This window comes from Coccidioides posadasii, chromosome 1, assembly GCF_018416015.2.
Source record: "Coccidioides posadasii str. Silveira chromosome 1, complete sequence".
Classification (NCBI taxonomy): Eukaryota; Fungi; Ascomycota; class Eurotiomycetes; order Onygenales; family Onygenaceae; genus Coccidioides; species Coccidioides posadasii.
The window spans coordinates 3,727,361-3,741,475 of NC_089407.1; the positions used below are offsets into that span (position 1 = coordinate 3,727,361).

Sequence of the window (14,115 nt, forward strand, 5' to 3'; positions counted from 1 at the left end):
ACATGCTCAGGGGATCGTTCACGGCGGTATGTTCTGGTGTTATGACATACCTGACCTGGCTTATAGAGTCTAAACCAGATGACACAGATCTTCATGCTGGGAATATTCTCCTTCATCTACCGCCAAATATTCGGAGCATGACCCGCGAACAGCTGTACATAAATGTTGAAAGGCCTGACGAGGAGCCTGTTGTTCGTGCGGACGGCTTACCCCTTCATAATGGGGTTCCTTCGAAGGTCGTTTTCCCGGTGTTGCTGGGGCTTGGAAGTGATGAGATCAAGTTGGCCGATTCTTCCATTCTACTTACAGACTTTGGAGAAGCGTTTGATCCTCAAAGAACACAGCGATTCACTGCACATGCACCACTCCCCTTATCACCGCCGGAATCTCGCTTTGCGGATGAACCGCTTTCTTTTCCATCAGATATTTGGACGCTCGGGTGTGTGATCTGGGACCTTTTTGGATCTAGTCCACCATTCGAAGCTTTCCCTGGCTCGCAGGATGACATTACCGTCGAGCATGTTGAGACATTTGGTAAACTCCCGGATCAATGGTGGAGCAAGTGGGAGACCCGCGGCAACTGGTTTGATGAAGATGGCCATAAAAACGTCAAGGAGAGCCTGCGGCAGTATTATGGCAACACCGGCCGGAGCTGGACTCAGCGGTTTGCGGAGATAAATATCTCGCGAAAGAGCAAGAAGCTCGAGGCCTTTGACACCGAAGAGAAAAAATCATTTCATGACATGATGCGATCTATGTTAGTCCTTGAGCCGAGTGAAAGGGCTAGCATAGACGATGTGGTGAGGTGTGAGTGGATGCAGCGATGGGGTCTGCCTGAGTTTCAGAGGATGCAAAGTGCTGTGAGGGACTGATGCTTTGCCGCCAGTCTTGCTGATTGAAATTGTTGCTGCGACGTGGGGAATGAACTCGTGCTCATGGCAAAAAGAGACATGAAATAGTACACGTTGAACATGCTCCACAAACCCTTCATCTTATTGCATTTGGCACTGAGGATAGAGCACACTGGGCTCTATTTATTCCCAACAGAACGGCGGACCCGACCGGTACTCTTGTGCACATCGGGATAAGAGGCGAAGATGTCTAGTCTGGTGATGGTGAGGCAGAGCTACTTATCAACTGGTTCCAACCGTCAGGCTTTCAATTGATGTCTTGACCAAATTACGACGAAGATTTCCGTCTCGAATTCAGCAAGCTTCGATCAATCTCAATCCAGGAGAAGTACAGGACAACACCAGTTAAAATCCAGCAATTTCTTGACAGTTCTTCATGCCATTTGGTCTGAGCTTCTACAACTACACATCAAGGAAATCGGGCTTCATTGGCTCCAACTTATATCTCTTCAATAGCAAGACCTACATGCCGAAGATGGCCTTTTGCACTTTCTTCTCTTGATCCCACAACATCAACACACCATTCAAGGAAATTATTGAATCCTTGATCAGGATTATCCTCATAGTAATGTCAAGACCATTTTATAAAAGCCTTCAACTCAGCAAAAAATCTCTTCAATAGGATTCAGGTGTGGTGAGTAGGGTGGTAGAAACGGCAACTTCACCCCTGCATCAGAGCACATTTGCTCAATCCGCATAGAGTGATGAATGGAAGTGTTATCCATAATCAGAACTGACTTTGGCTCAGGCCATTTTCCACAATGCTGCAAACGAAGTCCTGCAAATCTGCATTGTGCTCGCTCACTTTCTGCTGGGCTGTCTTTTTTGACCAACCGTGAAGGGAAAGTGCCCGGCTAATGGCCGATTTTGACGTATACACATTGAATTCATCCCATAGAAAGACCACCATCTCATCAAGATATAGACTGGATTTTTCAAGCAAATGATTGCAGAGTGCTTCAAGCATAGATGGTGTGATGCTTCGTGGCCGTCCAGCGTTAATGGGAGGGGTCGAAATGCTGCCAAAGAGTCGCAAGTTAGAGCGGATCTGTTTGATTGCGCATGTGCTGCAGCCGACAGCCTCTGCCATCTGGGATGTAGTTAGTGATTCATCACTAGTTATCATATCACGGATAAGCTCAAGTTTTGAAAGTGCTAGATTTGGTGCCATCCTGTGCTGCAAGGAAGAGGAGAGATGGCTTCTGTCAGGCACCACCAAAGTCAAGCCAGAGCTGACAGCGTTGTTTGACTAGTTTGCACCGAATGTTCTAGTGATACTGTTATTGCTGATACAGGGCATATACGGAGTACTCTGTACACCAGAGTTCAGGTCCTGTATGGAGAATGTTTTAGGAGCAGCGGTCATTCTGGGCTAGTCCCAATATGGTTTAGCATTAGGGTTTGGAGCATTAAAGTGTTTAAGGGTGACACCAATTTCATGGAGGAACTACAGAGTACAGGGTAGATACTTATAAATAAAGAAATAGAAAGAATAGAATTATAAGAAATAGTGCTGAAGAAGCTAGTCTTGTATTTATATTTTAAGTTAGTTAGTTATCAAACCCTTAGGGATTCTCACGAGCCTCGGATGCCGGAGGCTGGTTGACCCGGCCTTTCATGGCCTCCGCTTCTTTGTGTCTCCCTTGTTCTAAGTAAAGCAGACTCAGCTGCTCCACAATATCCAGCGTCTCATCATGGGTTGGGCCCATCGCCTTTTCTTGTGATTTTAACGCGCGCAACAGCGTGGTCTCGGCATCCTCAAGTCTTCCCTGAGCCTTATAATTCAGTCCCAGCTCCTGCAGAGCTTCTGCAGTCCACCTATGATTCTCCCCGTATACCTTTTCCCTCTCTTCTAGGACCTGCAAGTACATCTGCTCAGAGGCAGCTAATTTTCCTTGGTCCCTGAGTACATTGGCCAGCTTTTGTAAACTATCCATGGTATACAAGTGGTTTGCTCCGAATGCCTTTACATAGCCATCATACACCTGTTGATGGATCTTCTCCGCCTCATCCAAATTCTTTTCTCTGTGATATATGACAGCAAGGTTAAAGAGGGATTTTAATGTCAGGGTGTGGTCTGGACCAAGACTCTTTCTCGCCATTTCATGTGATTTCCGAAATAGCTTTTTGGCGTCCTCCACCCTCCCCTGGGTGCTGCGTATTCCTCCAAGATTATTGGTCGCCTTTACAGCTGCAATATCGTCTTGACCGGATTTCCTATTGTCATTTGCTTCAATGACACGTTGGTACATGACTTCGGCTTCGTCAAATCTCTCCTGCAAATAGAGTACGGCGCCAAGAGAGTTCATCAACCCTAGAATCTCTGTGTCACTCTGATCGAGAACTTTCTCCTTTCCTTTAAGAGCCCGCAAGATCATGGCCTCAGCCTCAGCTAATTTTGTCAAGTCCCAATAGAGTTGCGCCAGGTATCTGACCGTATCCAGCGTGGACAAGTGGTCTGCGCCCAATATTTTCTCTTGTTTCTCAAGCGTGCGACGAAGTACAACTTCGGCCTGGGCCAATTTGCCCTGTTCGGTATAAAGCTGCCCCAGTCTGCTGACGACTTCAAGGATTTTTGAGTCGTTTAAACATTCCAACACAGAAAAATTTTCCTGGAAAAAAGGCAGCAATCTATTGGCATGAGGCAGGAGGCGTTGTTGTAAAATCCAAAATTTCTGTTCGTTAGTGGATGGAATGGCATTGCATATACACGCAAATGCAGCGATATATATGCTCTTGCAATTCTTAGCGCTTTTAAGATAATCTTGACACCACTGTTGGACCACGGGATGCATCGAATAGCCCTCTGCGTTCTCCTTTTTCTCGACAAATGAATAATCTGACAATGTTCCGATAACGGTATAAAAGTTGACTTCGTCAGAAACAATTTCTTCAAACCATTCTGGAGCGTCCCAGCCACTCTTTCCGTGCTCTAACAATCCATACCAAATATCTTGGTTATCAAAGGATGAGAGAAACAAGAGAAGCGTTGCAGCAAGTTGGTCTGTCCGCGTGATTTCTCTATATGAGATAGTCAAAGAAGTACTGAGGTTGCCGTTTGAATAGTCGCGAGGGCCCCTTTTGCCCTGGAGTCGGCCCCATTCTTCTGAATACAATTGAGCATACCTTGCGACTTTCATGCCCGTGCGACTGATATAAGAACCGGCAAGGACTATCGCTAGAGGCAAGCCATCGAGCTTCTTGATAAGTTCTAAAGTTTCTGTGTTCCGTGTGAGAAAGCGTATTCCTCTACAAACTTATGAACATAACTTACCCGAGTTCCAATCGTCGTTTTCATCTTTGAACACGCTGGATTTGCCGCTCGCAGCAAGAAGTTCCAGTGCATCGTCCTGCGCCATCGTTCTTAGATGAATAAAATCTCCGAGTTCCTGAAGCTGTCGTAGGCGGGTCGTGATAATTATAGCACCTTGATCAGCCCCTGGAAAGAAATCCTCAACTGGAAAAGCCTCATCGTCTTCTACTTCGCCCGAAGGATCTTTGTCAACATTGTCAAATATGATCAACCATTTATTGTTTCCCTTGAGAGCAAACCAGTTTAGAGCTTCCCTGGCCCTTTTTTCGATGCCCTTGCTGTCTTTCATATCCTCCACAATGGCTTCGTCATTTTGCTCAGAGGCAAGTCTACGGGTGACTAATGCCAGAGAATGAAGAAGCATTTCTCGAGTCTTTCCACTAATCCAGAAAATAGAACTGAAGCTCTCTTGATGTCTCCTGGCAAATTCAATAGCCAGTTGAGTCTTTCCAATACCACCGAGTCCTTGTAATACAACGACTTTGCGCCGGTTGAACTCATTTGAGAGGAGAAGTTCCCGGAGTTGTGCGAGTTCTGAGACGCGCCCAATAAATTGAGCAGTATAGCGGATTCCTGTGAGATCGAAAGGAACAGTAAATTCAGAGTCAAGTGGTTCTAGAGGCAGCCAAGTAAAAGACGGTTAGCTTTTAGTGGTGCTAACGTCTACTTAACGACGGCGAGGGCTGCATACCCGCTTCTGGTAAAGGGGAGCTTTGTTGGAATCTCTGCGACAAGTATTAGATTACGATTTATACATTCGGAATGTTTTTACACGAGCTCCAAAGGATATAGGGTGGAAACGTACTTGAATTGCGTTTTCTATATCTTTCCCAGCTTTTACTAAATTGGCGACCATTATCAGTCACTGGGCATCAGATTAAGGGTGTAATCTAAGCAAAACTCTCCAGGTACACACTTTCTTTCTTCAGAAGATTTTGAACACAGCTTTGGATTTTGAACTTTTGTTCTTGGTGATGTATGTAGTCGTCAGCGGCAGCTTCAATCAGTCCCTGCGCTCGATATTCAGCGAGGTCCAGATTCTCTATGCCATGGTCCACGGAAAATCGAAAATATCGGCCCTCCTCATAATGTCCACGCCAGCGTGCAATAAAGTCTTTAGCTGTAAATTCGGTATCCGTAGTAAGATCCACCAGAGCCTGCGCAAATTTCGCCGCGTTATAGTCCAGCGCGGCCTTTCCTGTGTTGCCGGTCCCAATGGAAACAAAGCATTTTACCAGTGGTTTCAGGTCTCCAGATTTGGGACACCATATATTCGAAGCTTCTTGTTCGACCTGATTCACTGGGTTGTTCGCTCCCACACCCCCGTCAACAAAAGTCCGAAATCCTATAGTGACAGGGTCGAAGAATGAGGTGGCCGCCGAAGTCGCAAGGGCCGCTTCGACGATCGTTGGTTTAATGTTTAGTTCATCGGGTATAGTATAACTCCTAAGACGCTTGACCTCCTTAGTATCCTTTGAAGTTGCGCAGACAAATCTAGGGAGGTCTAGGTCAGTAAAGAATAAATCCGAAAATGCGACTCGTGTCGTAGACGTCTCACACTTTGCATCCGCGGGAGACACCGTCGTCCAACATTTCATTTTCGGCAACATTGCGCTCTTTGAGGACTGCACGGACTGCGCGTTCAAGATTCTTTGAGTCGAATCGTCCCTTTATTCTGGCCTTTCGATCAAGGAAAAACCAACTTGAGCGTTCCCGAAAGATTTCCTCCGAAATCTGGGAGAACTTGCTGATACATTCGTCGACGTCCATCTCTAGTCGACCAAGCATAATGGCCATGAGGCTACGAGTGTCAGGTACAGTGTTAACGTTGATCCGATCTCCTATCCTTACCCGCCCGTACTAGTACCACCGATAAGGTCAAATATCTCACAAGGCTTTGCTGGTGGTTTCCCCTCTTGATGGCGCTCATAGTTTAGTCTGCTCATGATGCCTTTGAGTGTATACAGAGCTGCAAGGCCACGCACACCGCCGCCATCTGTCCACAGGTGTTAGTGGTTGGCCTTGAGGAGAGTTCCGCGGCATACAGTCCCATACCAAGCGAAAGCAAACACAAGCCTTGAGAGTCAAGGGGATTAGATGCGCCACCCACAGCTTGTTGGGCCTGCTCCATAGCTTCAATTTTCCTTTGTGATCAGTAAAGACGAAACACTTGGTGGGCTGAATGGTTAAATTGCCGAGGAGCGGTAGGCCTCTTAATATGTACGGGAGAGGCATGGGCGGCAGAGGAGCAACTTCGCTTCCACAGCCTCCATTCGACGAGGCTCTTTTCCCACGAAAGCGGGGCATTCGTATGCGGAGGTCGTTGTTATTCGCTAACAGTGCATAACTCCCACCACAAGATGAGGGCCTTCCTAGCAAGAAAGGCGATGGAGCCCCATCTAGTGCCAATCAGCCCATCATGATGTGGACAAAGTCTTCGTGAAAACGTGTGAGCTGAGCATCCTAGAAAAGGGCCTTCCGGCGAGTTTAGACAATCGCATTTTGCGGTCATTGTAACTTGGCTCCATACTCCGTACTCAAACCCCAAACTCAAGGTTGTTCCCGTTAGTGTGGCGTCAAGCAGGGACTGGAAAAATTCTGTCCTGAACTGGCTTCCGCCTGGTGAGGGATGGTTGAATCTCCCCCTCGAGGTGATTGGCCTTTATGCCGAGTCTACGGAGAACATATTAGCCCCAGCCACAGCCGTAAACCTGATTATGTCATAACTACTCCGAACTGTTAACGTAATTCACCCCCGAGCGGCTCACACCACCAAGCGGCTCACCAGATACACATACAAATCTCAACTTTTTGCTCTCTTATATCTCAACAACATTGTTGAATATAGACTTTAGAATTTAGATGTAGGGTATATAGACACTTAGTAAACAGTATTATCAATTTGATTGACTTAACTCTATTATTTGTGAAGATACTTTGATACATGTTAGTAAAAAGATAATAAAATACTATAACTTAAGAAATAATTATTATATTTAGATAATTCTTATAATTTACAAAGTTTATTACATCTCTATAGTATCTTCTTCATTTTATAATGATCAGACATACACTTGTTAGGATATAAAAGAGCAAAAAGTTGAGATTTGTATGTGTATTTTGGTGAGCCGCTTGGTGGTGTGAGCCGCTCGGGGGTGAATTACGTTAACTAGTTAACTAGTTATTACAGATAACTAACGAAGCTAAACTATTTTGGCTGTGTATTGGTCGGCCGATGAACGACTTCAGCATCAAACATTGTGGAAAGTTCTTTATTTTTATGATCAGAGTCTACGGAGTATATACGAAGCCGGCTGGCAACAGTATAAGTACAGCCAAAGATGCAACGCTATGCAAAAGCCCTCCCAACGCATTATACCCAGATCGTTGCTGCAGTCATCACAAGCGGCCCAAGCAGCGGGTTGCGCGGCCCCAAACGCCTAGCCCAATTCCTTATTGTTTGATGTCGACGCCAATGTTTATAAAATAATCACATCTTTCTCTTTGCTGCGAGTCGACAACCCTCATCTTCGTGTCCCCTGTCCTTATGAAAAGTTCCCTAAACCCTTCGGGATTGGGATCAGAGCTTGACGCGTTCCACGTCTTCCACTCCGGACTACCCTGTGCGCGATGCTTATTTGGATCCAGACTGCGAATGAAGCTTGACCAGTACCCTTGAACGACGGGTACGATTTCCTTATTTGTGGTATAATAAGACATCGGCGATCTGCCGGCAGCATAGTCCGGCCCCCAGATCCCTTCCAACTCTGCTGTATGGGGTGTTCCCAGTCCAGAGCGCAGATACAACGGGTCCTGGACGGCGTACCGATAACTCCAAGCCTGATCGTGTTTGTGGAATTCGGTAAAACTCTCCATAATGGAAATTTTGGGACATGTATACCGCATATCTCCGTATATCCTGGCCAGCTGCTGCCAGTGCATGCCAATGTCCGGGAACTCAGGCTTTACTGTTGACATGTATGAGTTTATCTTTCGAAGTTGGTCTTCTGTTAGCGCTGGAAACTGCGCGCGGAGAAACTTGTCTGAGTCTTGAATACTCTTCGTCTTTTTCGACGCAAAAAGTGTACCTTCGTCCTGATCATCTCCGAATACAACAGGTACTTTGCAGAATTTGCCCTCCTGTAAAAGGCGGTAGGTATAATCTGGCACAAGGTCGTTGTCGATCGTTGGTGAATACATAAAGAGCGGATTCACTTTAGCACCTGGAAGCGGCTGCTTGGTGTTGTGCGACTGAAGGGTTTTGACGTCCAAATTGCGAAGACATTTGAGACTGTCTCTACTACATCCGCACCCAGTACGATTCAGCAAGCTGTCGTAGAGAAACTGACTCTCTGACACCGTGAGCATGGTTCCCATTGAGGGTGAGCCTGCAATGGCACCGTGAAACGGGGCCTCATCGCACTTTTCGCCGCCATAAGCAGTCAGATGGAATACCACGGAAGCACCGCCTGCGCTATGGCCTCCGATGACGACATGGTCAGGATCTCCGCCAAACTACACGGGGAAAACCACGCAGGTCAGCGAAGTCCTCTACTCAAGGAGTCGAATGCGATTGTACCTGGGCTATATGCGTCTTAACCCACTCGAGCGCTTTGATTTGGTCTTTGAGACCATTATTGAGGCTCGCGCGCTCTTCAAGCTCTTTACCAGCAAGGAATCCATATAGGCTAACACGATAATTGAAGCCCACAGCTATCAAATTCCCTCCCGAAGCCTGGATGAGTCTAGAAGCATTGATTCCGGGATTGGCGTTCATATTGAAGCCACCACCTTGGATAAAAAAAAAGACCGGCAACTTGGAATCTTTCGTTGCATTTGATGGCGCGAAAACATCTAAAAATAGACAGTCTTCTGACTCGCGCTTGGCTATCCGTGCGCCCGTTGAAACACATCGCTTTTGGCGCTATTCGACACATTAGCTTTTTGTGTTTCCCGAGAGGGGATGTCGCTGCCTACCACGTTAGCAACTTGAATGCCCTCTTCCTTTGCAGGATCCTGAGGAGCCGCAAAACGCAACTCTCCCACTGGCGGCGCCGCGTATCGCATTCCTAGCCAACTCGTAACTCCATTGGGATCAGGAACACCCTGGTACTTTGCATACCCAAGATCACGACATGAATCCTCGGGTTTACAACTGGACGCATTTCGGTTGTTCCTCAGCGCAAGACCAATCCCTGTTCCTGCACAAGCTGCAGGTATCAGAAGCGCAAGAATGCCTATCATAAGCTTTTTCCGGGTCATCTTAAATCGCTTTTCAGGCGGCTTCACAGCAGCTATGTTCGAGTTATCCGAAGATATCGAGGAAGATAGCTGTCGAGAAGCTAAAGCAGATGGGGGTGAGTTATATATGTTACCCATTGTGACTCGACACGGGCCAAGCAAGGCCCAGCAGACGATAGGCTATAGAGAGAAAATCCAAGGAGCAATATTAATAACGCGGCAAAGTCGAACCATTGCGGTGCTTTTCTTTGAGTGATTTAAAAAATTTTTAATATCGAAGCCTTGTTTATGAGAGTTGGATGTTGTCTTAACAAATAGGCATGAGGCCAAAAAGTAATTTAATCAAGAGCCTCCCAGGAAGAAATCAAAAGGGCTTTTCATTTAAGAGTTAAAGAGGCACAAAAAAAGGGAGAGTAAATTGAATGGAAAAAGGGAAAGGCATGAGTAGATGTCACTATAATGTTTGCATCTTGATAGGGTTATATCTCCAGATAGTTAATACAGCCACAGGAACTGTTAGTTACAGGTCCTCCGATAGGGTTCGGTTTTTATTTAGCTCTCAAGATCCAGAAAAGCAGGGACTTCCTCTCCAAACTCCACTATTTCGCCATTCAGCAGTCCTGGGCTCCGGAGCATGTATCTGGATCGAGGCCATCCCCCGGAAAATCGATGCAGCAGCTTGGAGAACTTGGCATGTGGCCTCCAAGGGTGAGGGTCAAAATTCCCCTTGAGACGCGGGATACTTTGTACTCTCGACATATTTCGCTATCTCTCGGGCTCCTCGATTTTCTGGTTCAACGGCGAATCATACGCCGTTGAACAGAGTATTTTGTGGCTGTACCTGGCGGTCAAGAAGAGCAGGTTTCCTTTTGAAACCCACAGGAGGGTTTCTTGGACCTGGCCCCTGAGTGGCTGGGCCATTTTGACTTGAGTCAAGCTTTTTCTCGCCAGAGCTAAAATCAACTAACTCAATTCTCTCTTCGCAATTTGCAACAAAGAGGAGCGACTAAGTTGCGCTTGGCCGTTCCAAGCTAAGATCGGCCAGGCCGCGAAGTTGAGGCGCAAGGGGCCAAAGACGACCAAAAAAGAAAGGGAAAAAAAAAAAAGAAAAGAGGGCTCTAATGGGCAACTTCTCCGTCCCTCTACTCCGTAGATGTTGTAGGCATGTCCGTATTTGTGGCATACTCCGTACATGAATATGTACTCCGTCCATGGGTTTTCTGCCAGTTTCCCATATGACTGAACCACGTTTTCTGGACGGGTTCGTTCCAGCCAGCCCCTCGACGATAACTCGGACGTGGTCTGATGTCATTTTATTCGTCACGTCGGATTGGTGGTTGGCTCGGAGGATTTGGACGGGGCAAGGTTTGGCCATCCCCATCCTCTGTATCGTAACCCTTGTCAGATCAGGCACTGCGGGTCGCAGCTAATCGCCACCGAGACAAGATCGATCATCGGTCAGAAACCAGAGACAGAATCGCTCGCTGCGCCTGAAACGAGCCGCCCGCTTGACTGTGCCACCTTGACGTGATGGCAGCGAGGTGAATGTCTGCATGGACGTGCTTCTAGTCGAAATTTTGTTGTCAAAGAACCAGGCAGCCGCAAGTTTCCAGCCGATCACGCTCTGTACGACAGACAAAGCCTTGATCTGTCGAACGCTCTCAGCGGAGCAGGGTGTACGAGTCACATCACAGCAATGCTGCCAAAACTAATTGCCGCGTGTGTCTTCCGTAAAAGTGTATTCTAACTGTCCCACAAACACTGCTAAAATGTGCTGTGCCTACATTTCTGTTCTCCTCTTTCAACTTCCTCTACTCCGTAGGCTTCTAACAGAAAATGGCTTTGTCAATTGACACAATGCGGTTTAAAACCGCGTGCAGCGGCCAAGCAGGCGCATCGTCTTGCCTAAGCTCTCCTCTGTATTAGCCAAGCCAGTACGGAGTAGGGTATCTTGTTTTGATAAGTGTTATTTCAAGAAGAAAGATCAACATTCTAGCACATCGACAGTGCTCTCCATGTGGATAACCTTTGTCTCTCAGATATGCTCTTTCTTTTCGGGATTTCCGACCTTATGGAGTCTTTGACTCTTTCTCCTGGCTCCCCGCAATGTGTTCCCCCTGTCCTTTACCAGCATTTAGAACTCCATCTTGAAGGAATTGCATGCACACTCGACGACATCCCATAGTTACATTTTAGACTGTGCCGGGCGAATGGAGGAAAATATAGGAAAATCAAGGCGCCCATTTCTCCGACCAATGGTGTCCACGTCATCTCACCGGGATCAGCACTCAAAAATATGATCAATTTCAATAGTGAGCGACAAGGAAAAATTCGTACACGCAAGAAACCAAAATTCTCGGTTTTGTCTCGAGCAACTATTCCTGTCATACTCCGTAGCTACATATAAAGTATCAACACTGAACTTGCCCAGGTGACGAACATATCACGAGTTTCAGTCTCCAAAACGAAGGCTTGTGGTTGTTTTATAGTAGCTCCAGAAGAAACACTTCCTATCTAGCGGATGGTACCCAAAACAAACATCATCATGTCTCATCGCGAAGGGATCTCTTGTTGCTTGACCATTTGCTGCTCACTTGAGCTTAAGAGGAATGGAGATCCCAAGAAGCTGTTGGAGCGCAAGCCGAAATCTACACAAGATTTCAAAGCTGGAAAACCAAGTAGCAAAGCCGCGCAACACTGAAAATGATGGTCGAAGGAGCTGCATTATATAGTCAAATTACCCGATCGAGGTTCGGGTTATTATGCCACAGTCCCGATTTGCGAATATGCATTGAGAGCCAGCTGCCCTCCCAAATGCGCATACAAGACGTTCCCTCCGGAGATCTCCCCTTTTCGAACCATGTCAATCAGTCCTGCCAGACTTTTCCCTTCGTATACGGGATCGGTGATAAACGCTTCCATCCGAGCTCCATACTCGATCGCGTCCCATGTCTGTTTATCGGGAACTCCATAGGTTCCGGCATGATATCGTTCGTCAATCATAATATCTGATGCGGTGATATCTTCAGGCTCAAGCCCGATCTTCTCTCCCGTATGCTTTGCGATCCGAAGGACCTGTGCGCGAGTCTCCGCAGGCGTGGCGGATGCATCTATGCCAATAACTTTCTTCTTGGGCTCATCCGGGTATAGTTTTTCAATAAGCTTGAACCCAGCGACCATTCCTGCCATCGTTGAACCCGTCACCGCACAAACAATGATATTATCAAACGTGATGCCCATCTGCTTCTCCTGCTCCCGGACCTCGAACGCCCAGCGTGCAAAGCCCAGTCCACCAAGCGGGTGATCTGACGCGCCGGCGGGGATATAATATGGTTTCTCGCCCTTGTCCTCACATTCCTTCAGGAGATTTTTCAGCGAGTCTTTATGCTCGATTCCAAATCCAGCCATCCGCTCAATGCGGACATCAGCCCCCATCAGTCGGGAGAGTTGGATATTTCCTACGGACTCGTAACCCGGGTCGGACCACTCTACCCACTTTTCCTGGACGAGTTTTGCTTTGAGTCCCGCATGGGCTGCGGCAGCGGCTACTTGACGCGTATGGTTGCTTTGAATCCCGCCAATGCTAATCAGCGTGTGGCACTTTGTCGCCAACGCGTCGGCGACCAGATACTCAAGTTTCCTGGTCTTATTGCCGCCGTAGGCGAGACCGGAGTTGAGATCATCGCGTTTGGCGTATATCTTCACAGCCCCGCCTAAATCCGCGGTCATGTTGGGAAGTAGATGGATTGGAGAAGGCTCAAGGAGGAGAGCTTTCCTTGGAATAGAAGCAAATGGCTCTGGTAGAGTGGTCATTTTCGAATCAAGATATCTTAGTCGGCTTCTGGCAGTACGAGATAGGCCGCTAATTAAATAGTTATCTGGTAGCTATGAAGCACGAAAACAATTATCACAGAGTCTGAGTGGAATGGCCGCTCGAATTTAAACTCCTCCAAACGGCCGATCCGTCCGTCCGGTCTATTTCTCCGGCATGGGCAGAGGTTCAGGCAGTTTAGTGTTTGGAGGTTGCGCGCTAGTGATCTGTACTGCTGTCTCCAAGGTCACATAGGGCCCTGGGGCAACTCATATAAGGTAAATGCCGTAAGCATTGTCCGGTTCGGGCATTGCGAGATGGTGGCTGACTCGCCGTTAAGGCACTCAGGGTTGCCTCGCTGATTGCCAACCAGGTCAACAAGCCCGGGATTGTCAACAGTGCGGTATGGCACACAGAGTGCTGTTTCCAACTGATTGCCATCAGTGCTGTCTGACGACGCTGAAACGCCGAAGCTATCAAAGCGCTCGGCTCGTTCACGACGGAAATCCGCGGCGCCCTGTTTTCCCCGCATAACTTTCAAGCTTTTGCTTGGCGTGTTAAATCTGCTATGGAAACCCACCCATCAAGACTTCTCCATGCCTCTATTTCAACATCCGGGAATCTCGGATGATTACTATCACAGGCTTCTTCTTGTCTGGAAACGCCACAATTCCGGGCCAGTGGAGGGTAACAACTCTATCAGCTCCGCCTATACATGAATATCCCCTCACCCAAAGGTTCATTCTCACGGGATCGAAAGAGCCGTCTGGTTCCCTATGTCATTTCGCTTGGGTTCTGAGGTTGGGATAATAGCCGTGAAGGTGCCTCAGCGCGTAAAA

At 47.4% G+C, this 14,115-nt stretch overlaps 4 protein-coding genes across 4 annotated transcripts; 1 reads left to right on the forward strand and 3 right to left on the reverse strand.

The window, feature by feature from the left end:
- Positions 1-41: 41 nt before the first annotated feature.
- On the forward strand, positions 42-872 carry D8B26_001090 (uncharacterized protein; the record flags this gene model as incomplete). The annotated part of the gene is made up of 1 exon (XM_066123431.1): positions 42-872. The coding sequence occupies one exon, from the start codon at positions 42-44 to the stop codon at positions 870-872; it is 831 nt and encodes a 276-aa protein (XP_065979505.1).
- Positions 873-2,476: 1,604 nt separating this feature from the next.
- D8B26_001091 (uncharacterized protein) lies at positions 2,477-6,357 on the reverse strand (the record flags this gene model as incomplete). The annotated part of the gene is made up of 7 exons (XM_066123432.1): positions 6,280-6,357; positions 5,783-6,220; positions 5,141-5,718; positions 5,030-5,064; positions 4,916-4,949; positions 4,186-4,839; positions 2,477-4,131 (listed from the first exon to the last, which is right to left on the reverse strand). Exons 2-7 carry the CDS (start codon positions 6,019-6,021, stop codon positions 2,477-2,479), a joined length of 3,195 nt encoding a protein of 1,064 aa, XP_065979506.1. The 5' UTR covers positions 6,022-6,220; positions 6,280-6,357.
- Positions 6,358-7,507: 1,150 nt separating this feature from the next.
- Positions 7,508-9,603, reverse strand: D8B26_001092 (uncharacterized protein; the record flags this gene model as incomplete). The annotated part of the gene is made up of 3 exons (XM_003070735.2): positions 7,508-8,739; positions 8,804-9,148; positions 9,202-9,603. 3 exons carry the CDS (start codon positions 9,601-9,603, stop codon positions 7,678-7,680), a joined length of 1,809 nt encoding a protein of 602 aa, XP_003070781.2. The 3' UTR covers positions 7,508-7,677.
- Positions 9,604-11,890: 2,287 nt separating this feature from the next.
- On the reverse strand, positions 11,891-13,278 carry D8B26_001093 (uncharacterized protein; the record flags this gene model as incomplete). Its single annotated transcript, XM_066123433.1, has 1 exon — positions 11,891-13,278. The coding sequence occupies one exon, from the start codon at positions 13,276-13,278 to the stop codon at positions 12,226-12,228; it is 1,053 nt and encodes a 350-aa protein (XP_065979507.1). The 3' UTR covers positions 11,891-12,225.
- Between the last annotated feature and the right edge of the window lie 837 nt (positions 13,279-14,115).